Source organism: Leptodactylus fuscus, chromosome 8, assembly GCF_031893055.1.
Source record: "Leptodactylus fuscus isolate aLepFus1 chromosome 8, aLepFus1.hap2, whole genome shotgun sequence".
Classification (NCBI taxonomy): domain Eukaryota; kingdom Metazoa; phylum Chordata; class Amphibia; order Anura; family Leptodactylidae; genus Leptodactylus; species Leptodactylus fuscus.
This window is the reverse complement of record NC_134272.1, coordinates 60,580,631-60,607,381: the sequence shown is the minus strand read 5'-3', so window position 1 is coordinate 60,607,381 and position 26,751 is coordinate 60,580,631. Positions and strand designations below refer to the sequence as shown.

The window sequence follows — 26,751 nt, the reverse complement described above, 5'->3', positions numbered from 1 at the left end:
CTACATTAGAACTTAAACATGATAATAATCAATGGCTCAAATTGTGTTTAGGTCCTCCATCACCTCCTCTTGAGTTACATGTAACTGATGCAAGCAGAAACCACATCTCTATTGCTTGGAAGCCTCCAGAGAAAAATGGTGGTAGCCCAATCATTGGATATCATATTGAGGCATGCCCAGCAGGCACTGAAAAGTGGATGAGAATCAATTCACGACCAGTTAAAGAGCTGAAGTACAAAGCTGAAGAAGGCATTATTCCTGATAAAGAGTATATACTCCGTGTTAGAGCTGTCAATGCTATTGGAGCTAGTGATCCATCTGAAATTTCAGAGAATGTGTTTGCCAAGGATCCTGACTGTAAGTATATTGTTCAGATTGTATATCATTGGGATACAAAAACTAAAATTGTTATATGATAATAAATGATGTCTATATTTTAATCTTACAGGTAGCCCAACAATTGATCTAAAGACCCAAGACATTGTTGTGGTAGAAGGAGAAAAACTAAATATCCCTGTGCCATTCAGAGCTGTTCCAGTACCAACTATTAGTTGGCATAAGGATGGCAGAGAAGTGAAAATTGCAGACAGAGTATCAGCCAAGAGTGACCACTTATCAGCTACACTAGACGTTGCTAATGTTGTTCATGCAGATGCTGGAGTCTACACTATCACACTGGAAAACAAGATAGGATCAACAACAGGATCCATTAATGTTAAAGTCATAGGTAAATAGTGCTGATCTTGTACAAAATGTTGACCAATGATAGCAAGGAAAAAAAAACATTTCTTCACTGTACATGTTTGTATTTTAAAGGTTTGCCCGGACAATGCAAGGACATAAAAGCCACAGATGTTACCAAAAATACCTGCAAAGTTTCTTGGGAGCCACCAGAGAATGATGGCGGAACTCCAATATTGCATTATGTCCTGGAGCGCAGAGAGGCTGGACGCAGAACTTACACACCAGTGATGTCAGGAGAAAACAAACTAACATGGAATGTTAAAGATCTGATCCCCAACGGAGAATACTACTTCAGAGTTAAAGCTGTAAATAAAATCGGTGGAGGGGAATATCTTGAACTCAGAAACCCCATCATTGCAGAGGATGCCAAACGTAAGTTGTTGTATGACTACCGATAACAATGCATGTTTTTTGGTTTTTTTACTTAATGAATTGTATTAATAATAATTTTTAAAAAATATTATGTTACAGAGCGCCCAGATCCACCAGAAGATGTTGATACACACAATCCCACATCAAAGTCTATCAACCTGACATGGAAACCTCCCCAGTATGATGGAGGAACCAAGATTATGGGATATATTATTGAGAAAATTGCCAAAGGTGGTGAAAAATGGGAAAGATGCAATGATACTCTTGTTCCTGTACTCACCTACACTGTGAAGGGCCTGGAAGAAGGAAAGGAATATCAGTATCGTGTACGTGCAGAAAATGCTGCAGGAATTAGTGAACCATCCCGTGTCACTCCAGGAATTAAAGCTGCAGATCCAATGGGTAAGCCTAGAGCATTTGCAGATAGAAAAAAATAATGAATGTAAAAAGCAACCATTAGATTGTAGAAGTTTTCCATTAACACATTGCTATTTATACTTTTCCTCAGATCCTCCAAAAGTGTTCCTTGCAGGCAATTTACAATCTGGACTTGCTGTCAGACAAGGAGATGATATTATTGTGGATGCACGTATCTCTGGATCACCATATCCAACTATTACCTGGCTTAGGAATGATGAAGTAATTAGACCAGAGGAGATCAAGAAAAGAGTGGATAAAATTGTTCCACGAAGGAAGAAAGGAGAAGTTGTTGTGGATGAACCATTCCACCTTTCTTTGCCAGAGCGTCTAACTGTTGACAATAGTAGACATGGAGAATCTGAAATGTCCGTCAGAGATTCTCTGCGGGTTGATTATGGCACATTCACTATCAAGGTTGAAAATGACCATGGCGTTGCCAAAGCTTCATGTGAAGTAAATGTATTGGGTAAGCAAAAACACTATTTGAGCTTCAGTTGTGATAGAGACAATCAAGTTTTATTATGAATGCGAGCATTTATGGGGTTTTTATTGGATTTTGCAGACGTACCAGGTCCTCCAGTCAACTTTACTTTTGATGAATTGAGGAAGAACTCTGTTATATGCCAGTGGGAACCTCCTTTGGATGATGGTGGCAGTGAAATCTTAAACTACATATTAGAAAAGAAAGATAATTCAAAGGCTGAAATTGGATGGGTTATTGTAACATCTACTCTAAGACACTGCAAATATCAAGTCACCAAACTTATTGAGGACAAAGAATATATCTTCCGTGTTACAGCTGAAAATAGATTTGGCCCTGGACCACCATGTGTTTCAAAGCCTCTTGTTGCTAAAGATCCATTTAGTAAGTCTTTTGCCCAATCAGATAGTTTCAAATTATTTAATATGTATCCATATAAAAAGCAATTGCATAATGCGTAAATTTCATCAATTCACAGCCCCACCTGATGCACCAGACAAGCCTGAAGTTGAAGACGTTACAGCCAATAGTATGCTAGTGAAGTGGAAGGAACCCAAAGATAATGGAAGCCCAATATTAGGATACTGGATTGAGAAACGTGAAATAAACAGCACTCACTGGGCTCGTGTTAACAGGAACCTTCTTAATTCTCTTGAAGTGAGAGCTGATGGCCTTTTGGAGGGCCTTACATACATTTTCAGAGTCTGTGCAGAAAATGCAGGGGGACCTGGAAAGTTCAGTGTTCCTTCTGATCCAAAGACAGCTCAAGATCCAATATGTAAGTAACAAATCACACAGACTAAAATGCTAATTGTGTATCAAGAACAGCAACTTATCATATCTTCTTATCTCAATATTAGTGCTTCCAGGACCACCAATTCCAAGAATTGTCGACACCAGCTCATCAGCTATTGAATTAGAATGGGATCCTCCTCTATACAATGGTGGTGGAGAAATTGTAGGCTACTTTGTTGATAAACAGTTAATGGGCACCAATGAATGGTCTCGCTGCACAGATAGACCAATCAAAGTTCGTCAGTATACCGTTAAAGGCATTAGAGAGGGCGCAGATTACAAAGTTCGTGTGAGTGCCGTCAATTCAGCTGGTGAAGGTCCACCAGGTGTGACAGAACCTATTACAGTCCTTGAACCACAAGGTATGTTTCACATGATTGTCTAAGACGAATACTGTGGATATCAAATGCACTGTACATTTCTATAAGAATATATTGTAACTCTTACTTTATTTTTTTACCTCTAGAACCTCCTGTCGTGGAATTAGATCTTTCTGTAAGAGACGGCATTCAAATTTTGGCTGGGCAAACGCTAAAGATTCCTGCCACTGTATTAGGACGTCCAGCTCCTAAAATTGAATGGTCTATAGAAGAGGGTGAAGTGGATAAAGAAAAGGCTGAAATAGTTAATGAAGGAACCTCTTCTGTACTTACTATTCCTAATGCAGAAAGAAGGCACCACGGCCGATATATTATTACTGCCAGCAATGAAAGTGGCACCAAATCTGCTGCTACAAGGGTTGAAATCTTTGGTAAGGAGCTTTGTCTTCACTATATCATTCTAATAGCATTGCATTGTAGTTGTTTGAAAATAATACTAATAAATTACTACTAATTAATTTAAAATAATTTTATTAATAATGTTATTTCTTCCTCAGATGTTCCTGGACCAGTAACTGAACTGAAGCCAGTTGTGGTTAACAGAAAGATGGCTCTTCTTAACTGGTCTGATCCACTTGATGATGGTGGAAGTGATATCACAGGCTTCATAATTGAAAGAAAGGATGCCAAAGCACATATCTGGAGACAGCCAATAGACACTGAGCGCTCTAAATGTGATATTACAGGTCTTCTGGAGGGACAAGAATATATGTTCCGTGTCATTTGCAAGAATAAATATGGTTGTGGTCCTCCTGTTGATCTGGGACCAATTCTTGCAGTTGATCCAAAAGGTAAATAAAAAAATACATATTTTACATATATTTGTCCCTTTTAAATCATACTTGATGTTCTGACATTGCCACGTTTTTCCCACTTAGGTCCTCCTGGATCACCTGAAAGATTCACCTATACTGAGAGAACGAAGTCAAGTGTAACACTTGACTGGAAACCTCCACGTAATGATGGTGGTAGCCCTGTTATAGGGTATATCATTGAAAAGAGACGACATGATGCCACAGAGTTTGAGAGGTGCAACAAGAGACTATGCCCAGACACATCATTCTTAGTAGATAACCTTGCAGAACTGCACATGTATGAATTCCGTGCTAAAGCTGTCAATGACATTGGAGAAAGTGAACCTTCCTTACCACTCAATGTGGTCATTCAGGATGATGAAGGTATTTTATAGACACAAACACATTTACATTTATATCTTCCTAATTATTTTGGTGTCTTAATATATTTCCTCTGTCTTTTCTAGTTCCACCCACCGTCACTCTGCGCTTAGCTGTTAGAGGTGACACAATTAAAGTTAAGGCCGGAGAGCCTGTGAACATCCCAGCTGAAATAACTGGTCTGCCACTACCAAAGATAGAATGGTCCCATAATGATGTCGTTATTGATAAAGTACCACCGAACTTGAAGATCGCGAAACAAGAAGTTTCAAGAAGCGAAGCTAAGTCAGAAATCATCATTGCAAGTGCACAGAGAAGCGATAAAGGAACCTATGTTATTACAGCTTCCAACCGTCTTGGGTCCGCTAACCGCTCTGTCACTGTTGAAGTTTATGGTATGCATATATTTCTGTTCACCATACAAATTTCTAAACCGTGTCGAAAATTTAAGTTACTAACTGTTTTGTTCTTAAACAGATCGTCCTTCACCTCCAAGAAATCTTACAGTTACTGATATCAAGGCTGAATCCTGTTATCTGGTATGGGACGCTCCTCTGGACAATGGTGGAAGTGAGATCACAAATTACATAATTGACAAACGTGATGCCAGCAAGAAGAAATCTGAATGGGAAGAAGTTTCCAACATTGTAGTTGACAGGAGATACGGAGTAAGTTTCCTATTGACCTTGGAATAAGATAAACACATCTCCAAGTTTATAGAGATAAATTTATATTCCACAACTCCTAGCATGAATATAATGCTCCTATAACCCAATATGCAGTACTTTGTAACAAAAATCAATTGGGCTTTATTCATTAAATGTATATATCTTCACACAACTAATTTACATTACTTGACCCTAGTTTTCTATTTAGAGTTACTCAATATGCACATCACTAAATATACATTTTATTGTTTCTTTTAGATCTGGAAACTTACAACAAATGGAGAATATCAATTCAGAGTCAGAGCAGTTAATAAATATGGAATTAGTGATGACTGTTTGTCAGACAAGGTTGTAATAAAGGATCCGTTTGGTCTTCCTGGTGCTCCTAAAAAACCCAAAGTTTCTGACTGCACAAGATCCTCAATGTTGGTGTCCTGGGAACCTCCACTTGACAATGGTGGATCTCCGATTACAGGCTATTGGCTTGAGAAGAGAGAAGTTGGTGGCGTATACTGGGGTCGTGTGAACAGAGCTCCAGTCACAAAACCTGCTGTGAAGGGCCTGGAATTCAATGTGTTGCGTTTGATTGAAGGAGTGGAATACCAGTTCCGGGTTATGGCTATTAATGCTGCTGGAGTTGGCCCTCCCAGTGAACCATCAGATCCTGCTAAGGCTGTAGATCCAATCTGTAAGTACAAGCTGCAGAAATACAATGCTAGTGAGAGATTTTATTGTAATGTAGAGTACATCATGAGATTTGCTTTATGATAAAATCAATATGGAAATATGATAAGCCTTAATGGTGGACCCAATGGAAAGGACAGATCTAGCATAATAACTCAATTTCCAGTATCATTATTAAGTACTTTAGATTAAACAGTATGTCATGTACGGCAGGCAGTATGGTGGTCTGTATTTCTGATGACGTTGTCTCTGTATCCAGAGATGCTAAACATAACAAATATGGGGTCACCCTTCTATGAATTTCAATACAAGCTTATAAATGAAATGAGATCTAAAAAAAAATCCATTTACTAAAACCAGGCAAAGTATTGTTGTAAAGCAGAGACACACATATAAATATGGAAATTTATTAAACATTTGCCTATTTCCACAGATGTCCCCGGTCCACCATCATGCCCCGATGTCAAGGATAAAACCAAGTCAAGCGTTTCTCTTGCCTGGAAGAAACCAGATAAAGATGGTGGCAGTCCAATTAAGGGCTACCTTGTTGAAATGCAGGAAGAAGGCAGTTCAGACTGGAAAAAGGTCAACGAACCTGACAAATTGTTCCCTACTTGTGAGTGTGTCGTACCAAATCTTCAAGAACTCAAGAAATACAGATTTAGAGTTAAGGCAGTTAATGCTGCTGGTGAATCTGAACCAAGCCTTGCAACAGGAGAGATACCAGTAAAAGAAATCCAAGGTAAGACGCAACTACATATTGTTAATTTAGCCAATCACTTTTTGCGATCTCCAAGATTAAAAGTAACAACTTACCTAATAAATTTCTTGCAGAGGAGCCTGATGTCTCAATTGACTTAAAAGCACAAGACTACTTGAATGTTCGTGCTGGGTCCACAATCAAGATCTCAGCCGTGATTAGTGGTCGCCCTGTACCCAAAACATCATGGGAGTTTGACGGAGCAGCTAAGAAAGAGATAAAGGTAAAATCCTGCAAATAATTGTTTTAACGACATATATGTGGCTTCAATTGATGTTTTATTCTGTGTAAAATAAATGACCTTTAAGATCATGATATCTGTAAAAAATAAATTGAAAATTTTTTAGCTTTATGTTTCTCTCAGCGCTAACTGTTATTGTTCTTTATCATTTGTACAATTTTAGGATCAAGTACACAATATTCCAGTGGATTCACAGGTATGTGAATATTATTTTTTTTCTATTTCACATTACATTATTTGGAACCATAATTAGATTTATACAAAGATATTAAATGCTATATACCCTAACAAAATATTCTAAATTTTCTGCAGGTTGAGGCAACTGACACTACTTCCGTTGTCATCATTGCTCAAGCCAACAGAGGACACTCTGGAAAATATAGTATCACAGCAAAGAATAAAGCTGGACAGAAAACAGCCAATGTTAGAGTGAATGTCCTGGGTAAGATATATATTCAAGATGTAAGGCCTGGTTCACATCTTCGTTCGGTATTCCGTTCGGAGAGTCCACTTAAATCTGCACTAAAACTGAAATCCTGTTGGTTGCCACATGAACATGGCACTGTTGAAATAATCTTTACTTATGAAGGTATGTATTACTTTTAACATAAATTGTATATTTTGAATTACAGATGCTCCAGGGCCACCAAAGGACCTCAAAGTTAGTGATGTTACAAGATCTACTGCTAAACTTACATGGAAAGCCCCAGATAATGATGGAGGAGATAGGATTAAGAACTACATTATTGAAAAGAGGACTGTTGAAGGCAAATCATGGAGCAGGGTGACTACAGACTGTGCAGGAACTTCATATACTGTACCAGATCTCATTGATGGTCAAGAATACTTCTTCAGAGTAACAGCAGAAAATAGATTTGGCACTGGACCTCCTGTTGCAACCATTCAAAGGACAAGGGCAAGAGACCCAATACGTAAGTCAAAAGCACCAACACCAAAATGTTAAAACTGCCAAGTTATTACATTTCAAATACAACTTTACCAATAATATATTTTAACAATTTGTTTTCTTTCTTTAAAGATCCACCTGAACCACCTACAAGACTTAAAGCTGGTCTGGTGACAAAGAATTCAGTAGCATTGACATGGAAACCACCAAAGAATGATGGCGGTGCACCCGTGACTCATTACATAATTGAGCGCTTACTCTGGGATCCAACTGGAGAAGGCAAAGAAACCTGGAAACAATGTAATAAACGGGATGTAGAAGAAACTAAATTTACTGTTGAAGACCTAAAGGAAGGAGCTGAATATGAATTCCGTGTCAGGGCTGTAAATGAGGCTGGACAAAGCAAGCCATCTGCAACTGTTGGCCCTCTTGTCGTGAAAGACCAGACTTGTAAGTAGACTATTTACACCAAAAGGTTCATTGTTCTAGTTATATAACTTCATATCATATTTTGATTATTTTGATTTAACTTTTTATTTAGGCCCACCATCTATTGAGCTCAGAGAATTCTTGGAGGCGGAAGAAGGAACAGATATCAACATTATTGCAAAGATAAAGGGTGTTCCTTTCCCAACTTTGAAATGGTTTAAAGCACCTCCAAACAAGCCTGATGATAAAACACCAGTTCAGTATGATCAACATGTTAACAAAGTTGTTGGTGAAGATGACTGCACTTTGCTGATCCACCAGTCTCGTAGAAAGGATACTGCTTTATATACTATAACAGCAGAAAACAACTTGGGAACTGATGTAAAGGAAATGAGATTGAATGTCCTGGGTAATTATATTTTTGACTAATTCTATTAGTATCATATAAAATCTATTAATTATTAGCTGTCTATTATTTACGCGAGTGAGTAAAACTACTTTTTTCTTTAACTTTACATAGGACGTCCTGGACCACCAGAAGGACCCATCAAATTTGAATCAATTACATCTGAAAATATGACTTTGGCTTGGTTACCTCCAAAAGATGACGGAGGCTCTAAAATTACAAACTATGTCATTGAGAAGAGAGAAGCTAACAGGAAAATATGGGCTCCAGTTACTAAAGATGTTAAAGAATGTATTTACACCATACCAAAACTGGTTGAAGGTCATGAATATGTGTTCCGTATTATGGCTCAGAATAAGTATGGTGTTGGTCTGCCACTTGATAGTGAACCTGAAACAGCAAGGAATCTATTCTGTAAGTTTTGTGTCTGTGGATCATCTAAAATAATTACTGAATTGATGTTATTATTAGAAAAAAAAGTAATAATAACATATTTTGTGCGTTTCTGCAGCTGTTCCTGGACAATGTGATAAACCTACAGTCAGTAGTGTTACAAGAGATTCTATGACTGTTAACTGGGAAGAGCCAGAATATGATGGTGGATCACCAGTGACAGGTTACTGGCTGGAAGTTAAAGAAACCACTGGAAAGAGATGGAAGAGAGTTAACCGTGACCCCATCAAAATTGCACCACTTGGTGTTTCTCACAAGGTTACAGGTCTCATTGAAGGGTGTGACTATCAGTTTAGAGTACTTGCTATTAATGCAGCTGGTGTTGGGCCTCCAAGTCAGCCATCCGATCCTGTTACTTGCAGAGATCCTATTTGTAAGTACAATAAATTACGACATACATATCTATACTAAACAATGAAACCAAAATGTATATTTATTGGGTATTTTACCTATAATATTATCATCCTTAGCTCCACCTGGACCACCAATTCCAAAGGTTACAGACTGGACTAGGTCTACAGCTGATCTGGAATGGGTTCCACCATCTAAAGATGGAGGTTCACCAATCACTGGATACTTTGTGGAATACAAAGAGGAAGGAAAAGAGGAATGGGAAAAGGTTTGTACAAGTCTTTAACACAATAGTAATTATAATAAAACAATTTTTTTCTAATACCTTAATAAATTGAATTTAATTCAATAAATCTTGGTTGTAAAAATCAATAATAATTAGTTTACCTTTACTTCCTTTTTCATTTGGAGTCATATAAAGATAAATAATAAGATAAATTAAATTTATATTAAGACTTATTTAGGCCGTCGGCTCAGCATTGCTAATTAGAAATTTCCTCTGCAGGCCAAAGATAAAGAAGTCAGAGGCACCAAATTTGTGGTATCTGGCCTCAAAGAAGGCAGCTTCTACAGGTTTAGAGTAAGAGCTGTCAATGCTGCTGGAGTCGGAGAACCTGGCGACGTCACTGATGTTATTGAAGCCAAGGATAGAACAGGTATATATGCTAAAGCCTTGGCTTTTTCTAGATGTCATTGGTTGTGTTTATTTATTAGAAATTACAACAGTATATTAAATAAATACCATATTATATTGCCCAGCTTATTTTCTTCTAAATGTTTGGTGAAATATAGAAATACTATAATTTTTTTTTTTTTTTTTTTTTACATTACAGTGTTACCTGACATTCAGCTGGATGCCAGTGTTAAAGAGAGAATTGTTGTCCATGCTGGTGGCGTTATCCGAATTATAGCTTATGTTTCTGGAAAGCCAGCACCTGAAATTTCTTGGAGCAGAGATGACAAAGCCTTACCACCTGAAGCCACCATTGAGACAACAGCCATAAGTTCATCTCTGGTTATTAAGAAATGCCAGAGAAACCATCAAGGAATTTATACTTTAGTTGCCAAAAATGCTGGAGGTGAAAGAAGGAAGACCATTATTGTTGACGTTCTAGGTAATAAAAACATTTCATCTATATCCAAGTTGTGCAATACAAGTGTATAATAGTATATATTGGAAATAGTACATATGCTAAATTGTTTTTTTTCTTATTCTCAGACGTGCCTGGTCCTGTAAGTCAACCATTCCAGACTGAAAATCTAACAATTGATTCATGCAAACTGACCTGGTTCTCACCTGAAGATGATGGTGGCTCAGCAATTACTAATTATATAATTGAAAAACGTGAAGCAGATCGCAGAGGGTGGACTCCGGTGACCTATACTGTGACTAGACAAAATGCAACAGTCCAAGGGCTCATTGAAGGAGTGGCATATTTCTTCCGTATTGCAGCTGAGAATTGCATTGGAATGGGTCCATTTGTGGAGACTCCTAGGGAGATAGTGATAAGAGAACCAATATGTAAGTTAATAGATCATTATTCTGCTCATTTCTCAATTAATATATCTCATCTTTCTTAATGATCAATTCTAAGCTACTTTCTAAGATCTAAATGCCACATCTTCTTCCTTACAGCTGTACCTGAACGCCCTGAGGATCTACAAGTAACAGCAGTTACAAAAGATTCAATAAGTTTGAGCTGGAATCCACCAAAATACAATGGAGGATCAGACATTACAATGTATGTCTTAGAAAGCCGACTCATTGGAAAAGACAAATACACTAAAGTCACAAAAGAAAAACTCTTAAATAGGAAATATACCCACGAGGGGTTGAAAGAGGGTGATACATATGAATACCGTGTCAGTGCTGTCAATGTTGTCGGACAAGGAAAGCCTTCATTCCCCACAAAACCAATTACTTGTAAAGATGAATTAGGTATGCATTTTGTATTGATTATTTCACCTTGCTGAAATCATTGAAGTGTTTCCACTATTTTAATATTGCTGTTGACTTTTTCCTACAGCACCTCCAACAATTGAGCTTGACTTCCGGGATAGATTGATTGTACGAGTGGGAGAAGCTTTTGCTATGACTGGCCGGTACACAGGAAAACCAGCACCAAAGGTTACCTGGTTTAAAGATGGTGTAACTGCTAAGGAAGATGATCGTATAAAGATTCAGACTACACCAACAACTTTGTGTCTGGGCATACTTAAGTCTGTCAGAGAAGATTCTGGAAAATACTGTGTGGCTGTTGAAAACAGCACTGGATCAAGAAAGGGACTTTGTGAAGTAGTTGTAGTTGGTAAGTAGCTTCTTATCTTATCTATTTATCTATTTATCTATTTATCTATCTATCTATCTATCTTTCTATCTATCTCATATAGAAAATTACATTCTATGTAATTCTCTGTTTACTTTAAATAGATCGACCACAGCCACCAGTTGGTCCTGTGATATTTGATGAAGTGCACAAAGATCATATGGTTATCTCATGGAAACCTCCTCTCGATGATGGTGGTAGCGCAATAACTAATTATATTGTTGAAAAGAAAGACAGCCACAGAGACCTCTGGATGCCAGTAACATCAGCAACTACCAAAAGAACCTGCAAAATCCCTAAACTTCTTGAAGGACGGGAATACACATTACGAATTTTTGCTGAAAATATGTATGGCATTAGCGATCCTCTGATATCTGATGAAATGAAGGCCAAAGACCGCTACAGTAAGTGACCTTTTCACATTGTAAAGCTCATAACTCTACATAATTCTACCAAGAACATTGCTAAACGAGATTTTTATTCTATTTCAGGAGTTCCAGAGGCACCTGAACAACCCATTGTTAAGGAAGTAACAAAGGATTCTGCATTGGTCTTGTGGAATAGACCACGCGATGGCGGAAAACCCATCTTTGCCTATATTGTAGAGAAGAAGGAAACCATGTCCAACAGATGGACCAAAGTCTCAAGAGAACCAATTTATCCAGATACACAATACAGAGTAACAGATCTGCTTGAGGGATGTGAATATGAATTTAGAGTATCTGCTGAAAATGAAGTTGGTGTAGGTGACCCAAGTCCACCATCCAAACCAGTGTTTGCCAATGACCCAATAGGTATGTGCACTTTGCATTGCATTAAATATTGCTATAATAAACAGATTTTTACCCCTTAAAATATAGTTTATTTGAAAACCATACACAAATAGACCCTATGTTTACTAATGAATGTGTAAACTTAGGTAGTCTGAAAATCTAATGCTTATTTTAAGTCTTTAGACTATCTAGTCTAAGTGCCTAACACCTTTTAGTTGGCTTACTTTGAGACAGAATTTTGGCACTTTTTTAAGCATCTTGATACTTCTAAGCCCAACTCAATTCTCTGAGAAGCCAAACACGTATATCAAGACTGAAAAATTATAGCCCAAAGTAGACGTGCCAGAATGTGAAAAATGATTAACATTATGCCAAACTTGCACTATGACTAGGTGTAACCACAACAGTAGATATGTGCCAGAGTGTTATATAAAGAGTTACACCATGTGAAGGCATAGAGGTAATGAGAAAGAAGAAATATATCTTTAGAAATGTTTAGTTTTTATAACATATTAATTCAGATAATTAAATAAGTGTCCTAATTCTGTTTTTTTTTTCCAGTCAAACCAAGCCCACCAGTAAACCCAGAAGCAGTTGACAAAACCAAGAATTCTGTTGATTTGTCCTGGCACCCACCAAGACATGATGGTGGAGGAAAGATAATTGGCTACCTCATAGAATACCAAAAGGTTGGTGATGAAGAATGGAAGAAATCTAATCATGCCGCTGATGGTTGTCCTGAAACCAATCACAAAGTAGTTGGACTCACAGAAGGTGAAACATACAAGTTTAGAATAATGGCAGTAAATTCTGCTGGTGAATCTGAGCCTGCTTATGTCCGGGACCCAGTTCAAGCTAAAGACAGGCTTGGTGAGTTTATTATAGTAAATTTAAGTATAGATATTTAGGATATCATCATTGTGAACAATATCGACAAATTTCTCTTTCGTTGCTTTTTTTCTCATTCAGAACCACCTGAGCTATTACTTGATGCAAACATGGCACGAGAACAACTGGTCAAGGCTGGAAACACTATTACACTCAGTGCTGTAATCAAAGGAATACCATTCCCCAAAGTAAGCTGGAAGAAGGATGGCAAAGAAGTCCCTGTGAAAGCAGATATTGTGGTCACACAAGTTGGAAGCAAGCTTGAAATCCGTAACTCTGTCAAAGAAGATGCAGGAATCTATTCTTTGACTGTGGAAAATGAAGCTGGCACTAAGACTGTTGACGTTAAAGTTTCTGTTCTTGGTAAGATGCACGCATTTAGTTTTTGCTCCTGTGTATTTCCATTAAAAAAAACAATAAAGAATAATGGTAAAATGTTCTTAATTTAGATAAACCTGGACCACCAAGGAATCTAGAAATCAGTGAAATCAGAAAAGATTCATGCTATCTTACCTGGAAAGAGCCAGAGGACAATGGTGGCGCAGTCATTAGCAATTATATAGTTGAGAAGCGTGACGTTGCTAACCCTCGCTGGATACCTATGTCTACTACATCTAAAAAGCACAGCATTATGGCTAAACATCTTATGGAAGGCTCACAATATATGTTCCGAGTTGCTGCTGAGAACCAGTTTGGCCGTGGTCCTTTTGTTGAATCACCTAAACCAATAAAGGCTATTGATCCAATTTGTAAGTATAGTATACAATCTCTAAGCTGAATGTGATTTTTTTTCATATCGGCATCTGCATATTATAACTTGCATATTTATGATCTGCACAGATCCTCCTGGACCACCAAAGAACCTGCATCATGTAGATGTAGACAAAACAGAAGTCTCCCTTGCTTGGAACTATCCAGATCGTGATGGAGGTGCTGAAATCACTGGTTTTGTAGTAGATTATCAAGAAGATGGTGCAGAAGACTGGACCAACTTTAAGACTGTTAGCATACCAGAATGCGTTGTCACAGGGCTGAAGCATGGAAAGATCTACAAATTCCGTGTAAGAGCTCAGAACGTCGCTGGCCTCAGTCGTCCAGATGTAACTGTACCTATTGAGTGCCAAGAAAAAATAGGTAATAATAATAATAATAATAATAATAATAATAATATTTATCACAGTCATTATCAATACTTTGCATTTTCATGAGCTAAATGTTTCTCTTTTTGTTTCTCTTTTTAGCTGCACCAAGCATCGAAGTTGATGTTAAATTAATTGAAGGGCTTGTAGTTAAAGCAGGTACAACTGTAAGATTCCCTGCAATTATGAGAGGCATCCCTGTTCCAACTCCTAAGTGGGTGACTGACAGCACTGAAATAAAATCAGAAGGGAACTACAAAATTGATACTGACAACTTTTCAACTGTGCTTACAATCAAAAATTGCACAAGAAAGGATACTGGAGAATATCAACTGACAGTATCAAATATTGCTGGAAGCAAGACAGTTGCTTTGCATCTCACAGTTTTGGATGTTCCTGGACCACCAACAGGTCCAATAAATATCCTGGAAGTTACACCAGAACATATGGTGATCTCCTGGAGGCCACCAAGGGATGATGGAGGCACTCCTGTAATGAACTACATTGTAGAGAAGTGTGAAGGCAAGAAGCAAACTTGGGGAATAGTGAGCAGTGGAAGTACTCAAACTAAGGCTAAAGTTCCAAGACTCCAGAAAGGTTATGAGTATACTTTCCGTGTCAGTGCTGAAAACAAAATGGGTATTGGTAAACCTTTAGAATCTCAACCAACTGTTGCTAAGCATATGTTTGATCCACCATCACCACCTGGAAAGCCAGTGGTGTCAGATATAACTGAGAATGCTGCAACTGTCCAATGGACAATTCCCAAATCTGATGGCGGCAGTCCAATCAGTGGCTATATTGTTGAAAGAAGAGAAATTTCTGGTAAATGGGTAAGAGTAAACAAGACACCAGTGCTTGATCTTAGATACCGTGCCACTGGGCTATATGAAGGCAACACCTATGAATTCAGAGTATTTGCTGAGAACATTGCTGGACTCAGTAAACCATCACCAGTATCTGATCCAATAAAAGCTTCACGTCCAATATCACCACCAGGCCCACCAATAAATCCCAAACTTAAAGACAAGAGCAGAGAGACCGCTGATTTAGTATGGACAAAGCCCACCAGAGATGGTGGTAGTCCAATAATAGGATATGTTGTTGAATGTCAAAAATCAGGATCAGCTCAGTGGAGCAGAATTAACACTGATGACCTCATTAGGCAATGTGCTTTCAGAGTACCAGGTCTTATTGAAGGAAACGAGTACAGATTCCGTATTAAAGCAGCAAATATCGTTGGAGAAGGTGAACCTAGAGAACTTCCAGAATCTGTTATTGCAAAGGATATTCTTCACCCACCAGAGGTTGATCTGGATTTGACATGTCGTGACCTGCTAACTGTAAGGGTTGGCCAAACTATCAATATTACTGCCCGTGTTAAAGGCAGGCCAGACCCAGACATTACATGGTCAAAGGATGGAAGACTAGTAGCCAAAGACAACAGAACTGAAATCACTCAAGACTTCCCACCAGTTGGTTTGCACATAAAATCAGCAACAAGAGCCGACCATGGAAAATACCAAATTGTGGCCAAGAACAGCAGTGGTCAAGCACAGGGTGCGGTCATTGTCAATGTTCTAGACAGACCTGGACCTTGTCAAAATCTTAAGATAGGCTACGTAACTAAAGATTCTTGCGTTGTTTCTTGGGAAAACCCACAGGATAATGGTGGTTCAGAAATAACAAACTACATTGTTGAATATCGTGAACCAAATCAAAGAGGATGGTATGTAATTTCCTCTGAACTTACAAAGAGATTGATTAAAGCAACTCTTATAGAAAATCATGAATATTTCTTCAGAGTCTGCGCAGAAAACAAAGTTGGACCTGGTCCAGTTACTGAAACCAAGACACCAATCCTGGCTATTAATCCAGTTGAAAAGCCTGGAGAGCCAGAGAACCTTCATATTGCTGAAGTAGGAAAAACATTTGTCTACCTAAAATGGAGACGGCCTGATTATGATGGCGGAAGCCCCAACCTATCATACCATGTTGAAAGAAAACCAAAAGATTCAGATGAATGGGAGAGAGTACATAAAGGCAGCATCAAAGAAACAAGCTTCCTTATAGACAGATGCCAAGAAAATCAGCTATACCAATTTAGAGTTCAGACCAAGAATGAAGGAGGTGAAAGTAACTGGGTTAAGACAAGTGAGGTCTTAGTAAAAGAGGAACTTCTAAAACCTGCACTAGACTTGAAATTGACTGGAGTACTAGTTGTGAAAGCTGGAGAAACAATCAGAATTGAAGCTGGAGTAAGAGGCAAACCACAGCCAGAAATAGCATGGGCAAAAGATAAAGATACAACCGATGTAGCAAAATCACCTAGGTTGAAAATAGACAATGGATCCGATTACACTAAATTTATTCTGGACAAATCTAAGAGGTCTGATAGTGGTAAATTTGTGGTCACAGCCACAAATCCTGCTGGAAGTTTTACTGCACATGCAACTGTTAACGTTCTTGATGTACCTGGACCAATACAGAATCTGAAAATTTCAGATGTATCTAATGACAGATGCACACTCAGTTGGGACGTACCAGAAGATGATGGTGGATGTGAGATACAAAACTATATTATAGAGAAATGTGAAACCAGGCGCATGGTATGGTCAACATACTCTTCATCTGTGATCCTAACTCATGCACAAGTAACTCGTCTCATAGAAGGAAATGAATACATCTTCAGAGTTCGTGCAGAGAATAAAATGGGTACTGGCCCACCAACTGAAACCAAACCTGTGGTTGCTAAAACACGATATAGTAGACCTGGACCTCCAGAGCCTCCAGAAGTCACTAAAGTAAGCAAGGAAGAAATGACTGTGGTATGGAATCCACCAGAATTTGATGGCGGCAAGTCAGTCACTGGATACATTCTTGAGAAAAAAGAAAAACGATCAACAAGATGGGTTGCAGTAACCAAATCACCAATACCAGAAAGGCGTCTTAAAGTCACAAATCTTATCCCAGGACATGAATACCAGTTCCGTGTTAAAGCTGAAAATGAAATCGGTCTAGGAGATCCAAGTGGACCATCAAGACCTGTGATTGCCAAAGACCCGATAGGTAATTCATATAATTCTTTGAATGTATTATATTCTTATACTTTCTGTATGCTACATGTTGTTTACTAATTGTCATTTCTCTGCAGAACCTCCTGGTCCACCTACAAATCTGAAGGTGGCTGATAGCACAAGGACCTCAATTACTCTAGGATGGGGAAAACCTGTCTATGATGGTGGTGCTCCAATAATTGGATATGTTGTAGAAATGAGACCTAAAACTGAAACTAAGGATGCAGAGGCAGGCTGGAAGAGATGCAATGTTGCTGCACAGCTTATTCACACACAGTTTAATGTGACAAGTCTTGATGAAAAACAGGAATATGAGTTTAGAGTTTCAGCACAGAACCAGGTTGGCATTGGAAGACCAGCTGAACTGAAAGAAGCCGTTTCACCTAAAGAAATTTTGGGTAAGTTTTCCTTTATAGTGTAGAAGACCTGTCAAGTTAAGAATGTTTATTTCAGCAATCTAATGTTTTTCTTAAATATTTGTTTTCAGAATCTCCTGAGATTGAATTGGATGCAAGCATGAGGAAACTGGTCACTGTAAGAGCAGGATGTCCTATCCGACTCTTTGCCATAGTAAGAGGAAGACCAGCACCTAAAGTCACATGGAGAAGAATGGGTATTGATAATGTTGTCAGAAAAGGACAGGTTGACCTTCTTGATACTATGGCCTTCCTAGTTATTCCCAACTCCACTCGTGATGATTCCGGCAAATATTCATTGTCACTTGTGAATACAGCTGGAGAAAAGGCAGTGTTTGTCAACGTGAGAGTACTTGGTAAGTTAAAGAAAATGAAAAAAAACAAAAGCGATATTGAGTGTTGTGTTCTCCAGTTTTGAAGATGTTAATAGAATTTGATTTTTTTGTATAGATACTCCGGGACCTGTGGCAGACTTTACCATTTCTGATGTTACAAAAATGTCATGCCAGATTTCATGGGTACCTCCTGAAAATGATGGTGGAAGTCCAGTAACTCATTATATCTTAGAGAAGCGAGAAGTAGACAGGAAGACATGGGCAACAGTGGTGGCAGACTGGAAGAAAACTAGTTTCAAAGTTGCCAATCTTGTACCAGGAACCGAATACTTCTTCAGAGTTACTGCTGTCAATGAATATGGATCTGGTGTTCCAAGAGACACACCTAAGACTGTACTTGCAACAGATCCTATAAGTAAGTATTGTATCATATACTGTATAACTTTTACATAATGACGGTGCAGAGAAATGATATCGTTGTGCACATTGGTGATCCTAATACATTTTAGTTTTAATGAATATAGCTTTAATAACAAACCTTTACACACATTTAACACTTTGCCTATCAGCTTAAACCATATTTTGATATTCATGCAACAAATCCCAAAATCCTAAAATTGACATTGATTTATTTGTAGACAACCCAATATTGAATTTTTTTTGTTTGTATTCTTTTCAATAGGTGAACCTGATCCACCAAAGAAACTTGACGTTACAGAAATAACAAAGAACAGCGCTACATTGGCTTGGCTTCCGCCACTACGAGATGGAGGAGCCAAGATTGATGGTTATGTCATTAGTTTCCAGGCAGAAGGACAACCAGAGCACAGCTGGAATCAGTATTCTGTTGTGAAGGATCTGAATATTGTTGTTGTTGGGCTCAAAGAAGGCACAAAATACAAATTCAGAGTTGCTGCAAGAAACTGTGTTGGTGTTGGTTTGCCAAGGGAAGCTGAAGGATTATTTGAGATTAAAGAACAGCTCTGTAAGTTAAATGACTATATTTTTATATACTATAGAAATGTTTGCAGTGACATTTTAGATTTTATGTTGCTCAAACTTCTAGGCTTATGTATAAATCTACTTACTTTATTACAGTGCCACCTAAGATATTATTGCCTGAACTAATCAGTATCAAAGCAGGACAAAAACTTAGAATTGAAGCACATGTCTATGGAAAACCAGTTCCTACAACCAAGTGGCGGAAAGGAGAAGAAGATGTAATGCCATCAAGTCGCCTGGCTGTACATAAAGCACAGAACTCCACCGTTCTCTTAATAAAGGATGTATCAAGGAAAGACAGTGGATTCTACTCTGTGTTTGCAGAAAATAGCTCTGGTGTAGCTACACAGAGAGTCCGAGTAATAGTAATGGGTATGTATAAATTAGAAATCTATCGTACAGCACTTTCCAAAAGAGGAAATTTCCAGTTAGTAAAAACGATTTGCTCTTGCTTTCCGCAGACATCCCAGGCCCACCAGAACCACCATTTGAGATTACCGACATAGATTCCGATGCTTGCACACTCTCATGGCATTTGCCTCTTGAAGATGGCGGCAGCAACATTACCAACTATGTTGTTGAAAAGTGTGATGTAAGCAGAGGAGACTGGATCACAGCTGTATCTTCAGTTACTAAAACAAGCTGCCGTGTTGGAAAACTCATCCCAGGACAAGAATATATTTTCAGAGTTCGTGCTGAGAACCGTTTTGGAGTTTCAGAAGCAATTACATCAGATCGCATGGTTGCCAAATTCCCATTCGGTATGTACAAATGTGTCTAATTAAGTTTGCCTTAACAATATGGTAATATACCAAAATCATAGCATATGTTATTTTTATGTAAAGCATCGAATAATATGGATAGGTAAACTGTATTTAAAAATTATTCTTTGTACCATTTCAGATGTTCCCAGTGAACCAAAGAATGCTCATGTCACCAAAGTCAACAAAGATTGCATATTCGTTGCATGGGATAGACCTGACAATGATGGTGGAAGCCCCATTACAGGTTACGCAATAGAACGCAAGGAAAGAAATAGTTTACTGTGGGTGAAGGCCAATGATACTTTGGTGCGCACAACAGAATATCCATGTGTTGGTATGATTGAAGGCTTAGAGTATACTTTCAGAATCTTTGCTCTAAACAGAGCTGGATCCAGCAAACCCAGCAAACCTACTGAGTATGTCACAGCAAGAACACCAGTTGGTATGTATTATGTCAATTTAAAAAAAAATGTAAATCTTACAAAAGTTTCAAAACATTTCAATAAAATGTAACACTACAAAAGGCTAAAAGCAATGTTGATTTGCAGATCCTCCTGGAAAACCAGAAGTTGTTGACATCACCAGGAGTACAGTTTCACTTGTTTGGGCCCGGCCAAAACATGATGGTGGCAGTAAAATAATTGGCTACATAGTGGAGGCTTGTAAGCTTCCTGGTGAAAAGTGGGTGAAATGCAACACTACTGCTTCTCAAATTCCAACAGAAGAATATACAGTCACTGATTTGGAGGAAAATGAGAGATATCAGTTCAGGGCAATTGCCAAGACTGCCATCAATACTAGCAGGCCATCTGAACCATCAGATCCAATCACTGTTCAACCTGAAAATGGTATGCACATTTTGTAAAACCAGAACAAAAATAACATGTATTTTTATGATGTACCAAAGACTGTATTAAATTTCATATTCTCGTTTGCAGTTCCACCAAAGATTGATCTCAGCATACAGATGAAATCTCTGATCACAGTCAAAGCAGGTGCAAATGTATGCCTTGATGCTCAAGTGTTTGGTAAGCCCATGCCAACAGTCTGCTGGAAGAAGGATGGAGTAGATGTAAAGCCTGCAGAGGGTATCAAAATTTCATCCAAGAGGAACCTCTTCCTGTTAGAGTTGTTTAGTGTTAACCGTAAGGAAACAGGAGAATACACTATTGTGGCTGAAAATGCAAGTGGTTCCAAATCAGCAACCATCAAGCTGAAAGTGCTCGGTAAGATCAATGATCCCAGTTTGTCGTATCGTGTGTTTTAAATAATTTATGGAGATGTGGATCTTCTGGGACACAGATCTCATGTCTTTTTATTTTTCTAATTTAGATAAACCTGGTCCTCCTGCTTCTATTAAGATAAACCATATGTATTCTGACCGTGCCATGATTAGCTGGGAGCCTCCACTTGAAGACGGTGGATCTGATATTACAAATTATGTCATTGACAAACGTGAAACCAGCCGTCCTAACTGGGCACAAGTGACTGCAAACGTCCAGACTACCAGCTGTAGCGTGGAGAAGTTGATTGAAGGACATGAATATCAATTCCGGGTTTCTGCTGAGAACAAATATGGTGTTGGTGATCCTATCTTGACAGAATCTGTGATTGCTAAGAACCCATATGGTAAGCTGGTTGCTATTCTGAAGGATTATTTGGTATTTTAATACCCTCCTTATATATCTAATACATTGTTTCCACATTTTTTTATTTTACCACTAACCGTAGTTTAGAAAATTAAAAAATTAAAAAATTAAAAAATTTCAAGCTAGAACATCAGAAAACAGATTAAGATACCACTTCACCCGAAACAATTTTGGGTGCTCATCTCAAAGAGGTTTTTCTGTACAAGACTACTTTACTATACTGTAAAAACCTAAAGAAACAAACCTAACTGGTATGCCATGGAAAATAATCATTTAACATTTTCTATAAGTGAAATATAACGTTGTGTTTCTCTTTATAGATGTGCCTGGAAAATGTGATCCACCTGTAATAAGCAACATAACAAAGGATCATATGACCGTCAGCTGGAAAGCACCTGCTGATGATGGTAGATCTCCAATTACTGGATATTTGCTTGAAAAACGTGATACAAAGTCTTTCAACTGGACAAAGGTAACCAGAAAGCCTGTCATTGAACGGACTGTGAAAGCCACTGGACTACAAGAGGGTACCGAATATGAGTACAGAGTCACTGCTTTGAACAAAGCTGGACCAGGCAAACCTAGCGACGCATCAAAGGCAGTAACTGCTTTTGATCCACAGTGTAAGCTATCCTAAAATAAAGAATCGTCCTCCAAAATTCTTAATTTTGTGGAGATAGTAACTTTTTAAATGTGCTCTCTTTATAGATCCACCCGGACCACCAGCTTTCCCCAAGGCAGTTGATACAACTCGTAGCAGTGTCAGCCTCTCCTGGAGCAAGCCAGCTTATGATGGTGGAAGCCCCATCATCGGTTATCTGGTTGAAGTTAAAAGAGCAGACACAGATAACTGGGTGAGATGCAACTTGCCTAAAAACCTTCAAGACACCAAATACACTGTTACCGGCTTAATTGAAGAGACAGAATATCAGTTCCGTGTTTCCGCTGTGAACAAAATCGGTTACAGTGATCCTAGTGAAGTTCCGGATAAGCATTTTGCAAAGGATATTCTAAGTAAGTTTTGCTTTTATATCCCCTTTGTATTGTTGATTTTGAATATACTACAATACTATTTATTTGTTTCACTGTTTTAACAGTTGCCCCAGAAGGAGAGCTTGATGCTGACTTAAGGAAAGCTCTTGTACTTCGCGCTGGTGTTACAATGAGGCTTTATGTACCAGTCCGAGGACGCCCTGCACCAAAGATTACATGGGCTAAATTGAATGCAAACATTCGGGAGAGACAAGGTCTAGATATCAAGACAACCGATCATGACACTTTCGTGCGTTGTGAAAATGTTAACAAATATGATGCTGGCAAATACATCCTGACATTGGAGAATAGCAGTGGTGTGAAGACTTACACCATCGTTGTCAAAGTGCTCGGTAAGTAGAGTATAGAATACATTATACTTGTATTCAATAGGCATTTGCAATGTATTACAATGTGAATGAAGGACAATTTTCGCTAAGCAATCGTACAACATTTTGGCACTGTCCTTTAATACAATAATTTTCCCTTCTTCAAAATTTTAGTCTAGTTAAGAACGTAGTCACACTATATATAACAAAGTTCTAGCTTGTCCCTACATTTTAGCACATTGTCATTTCAGACATTGATACAAATCTCATTGGGGTCTTTGCAGTCTGTTTATATATTATGTTTACTTATCTCATACATTATATTAATAAATGTATTCATTGTTTGATTATTTAGATACCCCCGGACCTCCAGTCAATCTCATTGTTAAAGAGTCTTCCAAGGACTCTGCTATGATTTCATGGGATCCTCCAATTATTGATGGTGGCAGCCCAGTAAAGAATTACATTGTTGAGAAACGTGATGCTGAAAGAAAATCTTGGTCTACAGTGTCTACTGACTGCCCCAAAACATCATTTAGGATCTCTAACCTTGAGGAAGGCAAAGCATACTTTTTCCGAGTGCTGGCTGAAAATGAGTATGGCATTGGTGAACCATGTGAAACTCATGATGCCGTTAAAGCTTCAGGTAAGTCATGTTCTTTGGTCAAATAAATAAATATAAGCATAGATCTTGCGTGTACAAATTTGCAAATTAAACTATGTAATCTATATATCCAAATGGATAAAATATTTAATTATTCTTCCAGAAAAACCTGGACCAGTAATAGACTTGAAACCACTGGCTGTCTCCAAGTCATCTGCCACAATTGGATGGAAGAGACCAATAAGCGATGGAGGAAGTCGTATTACTGCATATGTGGTGGAGACATTGACTACTGATGACAAGTGGAGAGAGTTAATGAGATCTAAAAATCTGCAGTACACAGCAAAGGATTTGACTGAAGGAAAGGAGTATACCTATAGAGTCACTGCACAGAACGATTCTGGTTATAGCTCTCCAAGTGAAATTTCAATAGTGGCTAAAGATGATGTTGGTATGTATCATTTTTCACAATTTGTAAAGAAAATATTTAATTCCACTCAGTGGTTTTACATTCCAGATAATGTAATCATATGTATCTGCTTGTATTTGCAGTTGCACCAAATCTTGACTTAAAGGATCTGCCTGACCTATGCTACATTGCCAAAGAGGGCAGCACTTTCCGACTTAAGATCCCAGTCAGTGGAAAACCTGCACCTGCAATTACATGGAAGAAAGGTGACGATAAAGTCTTGACCGACAGCGGAAGAGTCACTGTTGAGTCTTCTGCAGTCAATACTGTCTTGACAGTTCGTGATTGCCAGAAAGATGATGCCTCAAAATACATAATTACTTTGAAAAATCCAGCTGGAACCAAGGAATCTACCATATTTATTAAAGTGGTTGGCAAGCCTGGCATTCCAACAGGTCCTATCAAGTTTGATGAAGTGACTGCAGATGCAGCAACGCTGAAGTGGGGCCCGCCTAAAGATGACGGTGGCTCCGAAATTACAAATTACATCCTAGAAAAGAGAGACTTTGTGACCAATAAATGGGTCACATGTGCTTCTGCTGTCCAGAAGACTTCATTCAGAGTTACCAGACTCCATGAAGGAACTGAGTATATCTTCAGAGTCAGCGCTGAAAATAAATATGGAGTTGGTGAAGGCTTAAAATCAGATTCTGTCATTGCAAGACATCCATTTGGTAAGTTTGTTAAGCATTTGTATACCAAGTTATGCTTACTAACGTTTACTATATGGATATCTTAACAATATTGAATATATGTTTCAGATGTACCTGATGCTCCTCCACCTCCAAAGATTGTTACAATAAGACACGATGCTGCAAATCTCACCTGGGTAGATCCAAGAAAGACCGGTGGCTCACCAATCACAGGTATTGTATTTATTTTACTTTTGTCACTCTGCCTTCTGCCAGTCAGCAGTGATTCTATCTAGAAAGTACATTTGTACATAAGTACATTTAATGATATCATTCTAATGTGTTTATGGTTTTAGGCTACCACATCGAGTTCAAAGAAAGGAACAGCCTTCTCTGGAAGAGAGCCAATACAACTCCTCTGAGAATGAAAGACTACAGAGTTACTGGCATAACTGAAGGTCTAGAATATGAATTTAGAGTTATGGCAATCAACCTTGCCGGAGTGGGCAAACCAAGTCTTCCATCTGAATCAGTCATAGCTCTGGATCCAATTGGCAAGTTTGATAAAAGATCTTCTTAAAGGACTTATGATTGTTTTTAAGAAAACATAGTATTAACTTAGTGTTTCTTTTCAGATCCACCTGGCAAACCTGAAGTAATAAGTGTAACCAGGAGTTCCGCAACTCTTATCTGGACAGAACCAAAATATGATGGTGGACACAAACTTGTTGGATACATTGTTGAGAAACGTGATCTACCAGCAAAGAGTTGGATGAAGGCCAATCATGTTAATGTTCAAGAATGTGCATTCACTGTCAACGACTTAATAGAAGGTGGAAAATATGAATTCAGAATCCGCGCTAAGAATACAGCGGGTGCTATCAGTCCTCCATCTGAGACCACAGGAACCGTTGTTTGCAAAGACGAATACGGTATGTATCAAAATGACTAATCTGACACAACTGGTATGGCAGACGTGTCCTTTTTTAGTTACTTATATGTAATTTTTTTTCTTGTGTTCCTGCAGAGGCACCAAGTATTATTATTGATCCAGCTGTTAAAGAAGGTTTAACAGTTAAAGCAGGAGATACCATCGTCATGACTGCAACAAGTATCCTTGGCAAACCACCTCCAACATCTGTATGGTCTAAAGCAGGAAAGGACTTTAAACCTTCTGATATTGTGCAAATTGAAACAGGCCCAACATCATCCACTCTTTCTGTTAAATATGCAACACGTAAAGATTCTGGAGAGTACACAATCACTGCCAGCAATCCTTTTGGCACAAAAGAAGAGCATGTACATGTTAAGGTCTTAGATGTCCCTGGACCCCCAGGACCAATTGAAGTTAGCAATGTATCTGCAGAAAAAGCAACACTCAACTGGACACCGCCTTCTGAAGATGGTGGTTCACCAATTACTTCTTACACATTAGAGAAGAGAGAAACCAGTCGTTTGCTTTGGACATTGGTGGCTGAAAATATCCAGTCTTGCAGACATGTTGTTAGCAAACTCATCCAAGGAAATGAATATATCTTCCGTGTTTCTGCTGTTAACCACTATGGAGTAGGTGAACCTGTGCAGTCTGAACCAGTTAAGATGGTTGATCGTTTCGGTAAGGACTGTTTTTAAAATTATCAGAGCGCCCTCTAAAAATAGCAGATTGTTTGCTTTTTGACTATAACTGTATTTATTTCTGTTTTAGGTCCTCCTGGACCACCAGGTAAACCAGAAGCAACAAATGTCACTAAGGATACAGTGACTATAGCATGGAAACGCCCAGCTGATGATGGTGGTAGTGAGATTACTGGTTACCTTGTGGAAAGAAAAGAAAAGAAGGGATTGAGATGGGTGAGAGCATCTAAGAAACCTGTTTCTGATCTGAGACTTAAAGTGACTGGACTCACAGAAGGAAATGAATATGAATTCCGAGTGAGTGCAGAAAACAAGGCTGGCGTCGGACCACCAAGCGATTCTTCTCTGCCAATTTTAACAAAAGATATTGCATGTAAGTATACCAAATTTTTCCATGTCTAAACATAATTTAAG

The 26,751-nt window shown here is 38.4% G+C and overlaps 1 protein-coding gene across 1 annotated transcript in view; it reads left to right on the top strand.

Moving 5' to 3' along the window:
• Positions 1 to 26,751, top strand: part of TTN (titin) — a 229,028-nt gene that overhangs the window by 157,120 nt on the left and 45,157 nt on the right. The window contains exons 229-285 of the mRNA XM_075286035.1: positions 52 to 357; positions 449 to 727; positions 817 to 1,116; positions 1,216 to 1,518; positions 1,625 to 2,002; positions 2,099 to 2,401; positions 2,496 to 2,795; positions 2,878 to 3,174; positions 3,279 to 3,563; positions 3,690 to 3,983; positions 4,071 to 4,370; positions 4,454 to 4,762; positions 4,845 to 5,035; positions 5,294 to 5,723; positions 6,153 to 6,461; positions 6,554 to 6,702; positions 6,884 to 6,916; positions 7,033 to 7,162; positions 7,353 to 7,652; positions 7,760 to 8,077; positions 8,169 to 8,465; positions 8,577 to 8,876; positions 8,974 to 9,288; positions 9,386 to 9,534; positions 9,772 to 9,922; positions 10,100 to 10,381; positions 10,486 to 10,788; positions 10,903 to 11,205; positions 11,294 to 11,575; positions 11,698 to 11,997; positions 12,085 to 12,387; positions 12,928 to 13,236; positions 13,336 to 13,617; positions 13,704 to 14,003; positions 14,095 to 14,388; positions 14,496 to 17,462; positions 17,548 to 17,868; positions 17,958 to 18,242; positions 18,337 to 18,636; positions 18,904 to 19,206; positions 19,320 to 19,595; positions 19,685 to 19,984; positions 20,127 to 20,429; positions 20,536 to 20,835; positions 20,926 to 21,213; positions 21,320 to 21,616; positions 21,957 to 22,259; positions 22,345 to 22,650; positions 22,734 to 23,021; positions 23,353 to 23,643; positions 23,765 to 24,052; positions 24,154 to 24,744; positions 24,832 to 24,936; positions 25,059 to 25,256; positions 25,338 to 25,634; positions 25,730 to 26,317; positions 26,408 to 26,710. Coding sequence (XP_075142136.1) covers positions 52 to 357; positions 449 to 727; positions 817 to 1,116; positions 1,216 to 1,518; positions 1,625 to 2,002; positions 2,099 to 2,401; positions 2,496 to 2,795; positions 2,878 to 3,174; positions 3,279 to 3,563; positions 3,690 to 3,983; positions 4,071 to 4,370; positions 4,454 to 4,762; positions 4,845 to 5,035; positions 5,294 to 5,723; positions 6,153 to 6,461; positions 6,554 to 6,702; positions 6,884 to 6,916; positions 7,033 to 7,162; positions 7,353 to 7,652; positions 7,760 to 8,077; positions 8,169 to 8,465; positions 8,577 to 8,876; positions 8,974 to 9,288; positions 9,386 to 9,534; positions 9,772 to 9,922; positions 10,100 to 10,381; positions 10,486 to 10,788; positions 10,903 to 11,205; positions 11,294 to 11,575; positions 11,698 to 11,997; positions 12,085 to 12,387; positions 12,928 to 13,236; positions 13,336 to 13,617; positions 13,704 to 14,003; positions 14,095 to 14,388; positions 14,496 to 17,462; positions 17,548 to 17,868; positions 17,958 to 18,242; positions 18,337 to 18,636; positions 18,904 to 19,206; positions 19,320 to 19,595; positions 19,685 to 19,984; positions 20,127 to 20,429; positions 20,536 to 20,835; positions 20,926 to 21,213; positions 21,320 to 21,616; positions 21,957 to 22,259; positions 22,345 to 22,650; positions 22,734 to 23,021; positions 23,353 to 23,643; positions 23,765 to 24,052; positions 24,154 to 24,744; positions 24,832 to 24,936; positions 25,059 to 25,256; positions 25,338 to 25,634; positions 25,730 to 26,317; positions 26,408 to 26,710 — 19,182 coding nt within the window. The remainder of the gene's footprint in view (positions 1 to 51; positions 358 to 448; positions 728 to 816; positions 1,117 to 1,215; positions 1,519 to 1,624; positions 2,003 to 2,098; positions 2,402 to 2,495; positions 2,796 to 2,877; positions 3,175 to 3,278; positions 3,564 to 3,689; positions 3,984 to 4,070; positions 4,371 to 4,453; positions 4,763 to 4,844; positions 5,036 to 5,293; positions 5,724 to 6,152; positions 6,462 to 6,553; positions 6,703 to 6,883; positions 6,917 to 7,032; positions 7,163 to 7,352; positions 7,653 to 7,759; positions 8,078 to 8,168; positions 8,466 to 8,576; positions 8,877 to 8,973; positions 9,289 to 9,385; positions 9,535 to 9,771; positions 9,923 to 10,099; positions 10,382 to 10,485; positions 10,789 to 10,902; positions 11,206 to 11,293; positions 11,576 to 11,697; positions 11,998 to 12,084; positions 12,388 to 12,927; positions 13,237 to 13,335; positions 13,618 to 13,703; positions 14,004 to 14,094; positions 14,389 to 14,495; positions 17,463 to 17,547; positions 17,869 to 17,957; positions 18,243 to 18,336; positions 18,637 to 18,903; positions 19,207 to 19,319; positions 19,596 to 19,684; positions 19,985 to 20,126; positions 20,430 to 20,535; positions 20,836 to 20,925; positions 21,214 to 21,319; positions 21,617 to 21,956; positions 22,260 to 22,344; positions 22,651 to 22,733; positions 23,022 to 23,352; positions 23,644 to 23,764; positions 24,053 to 24,153; positions 24,745 to 24,831; positions 24,937 to 25,058; positions 25,257 to 25,337; positions 25,635 to 25,729; positions 26,318 to 26,407; positions 26,711 to 26,751) is intronic.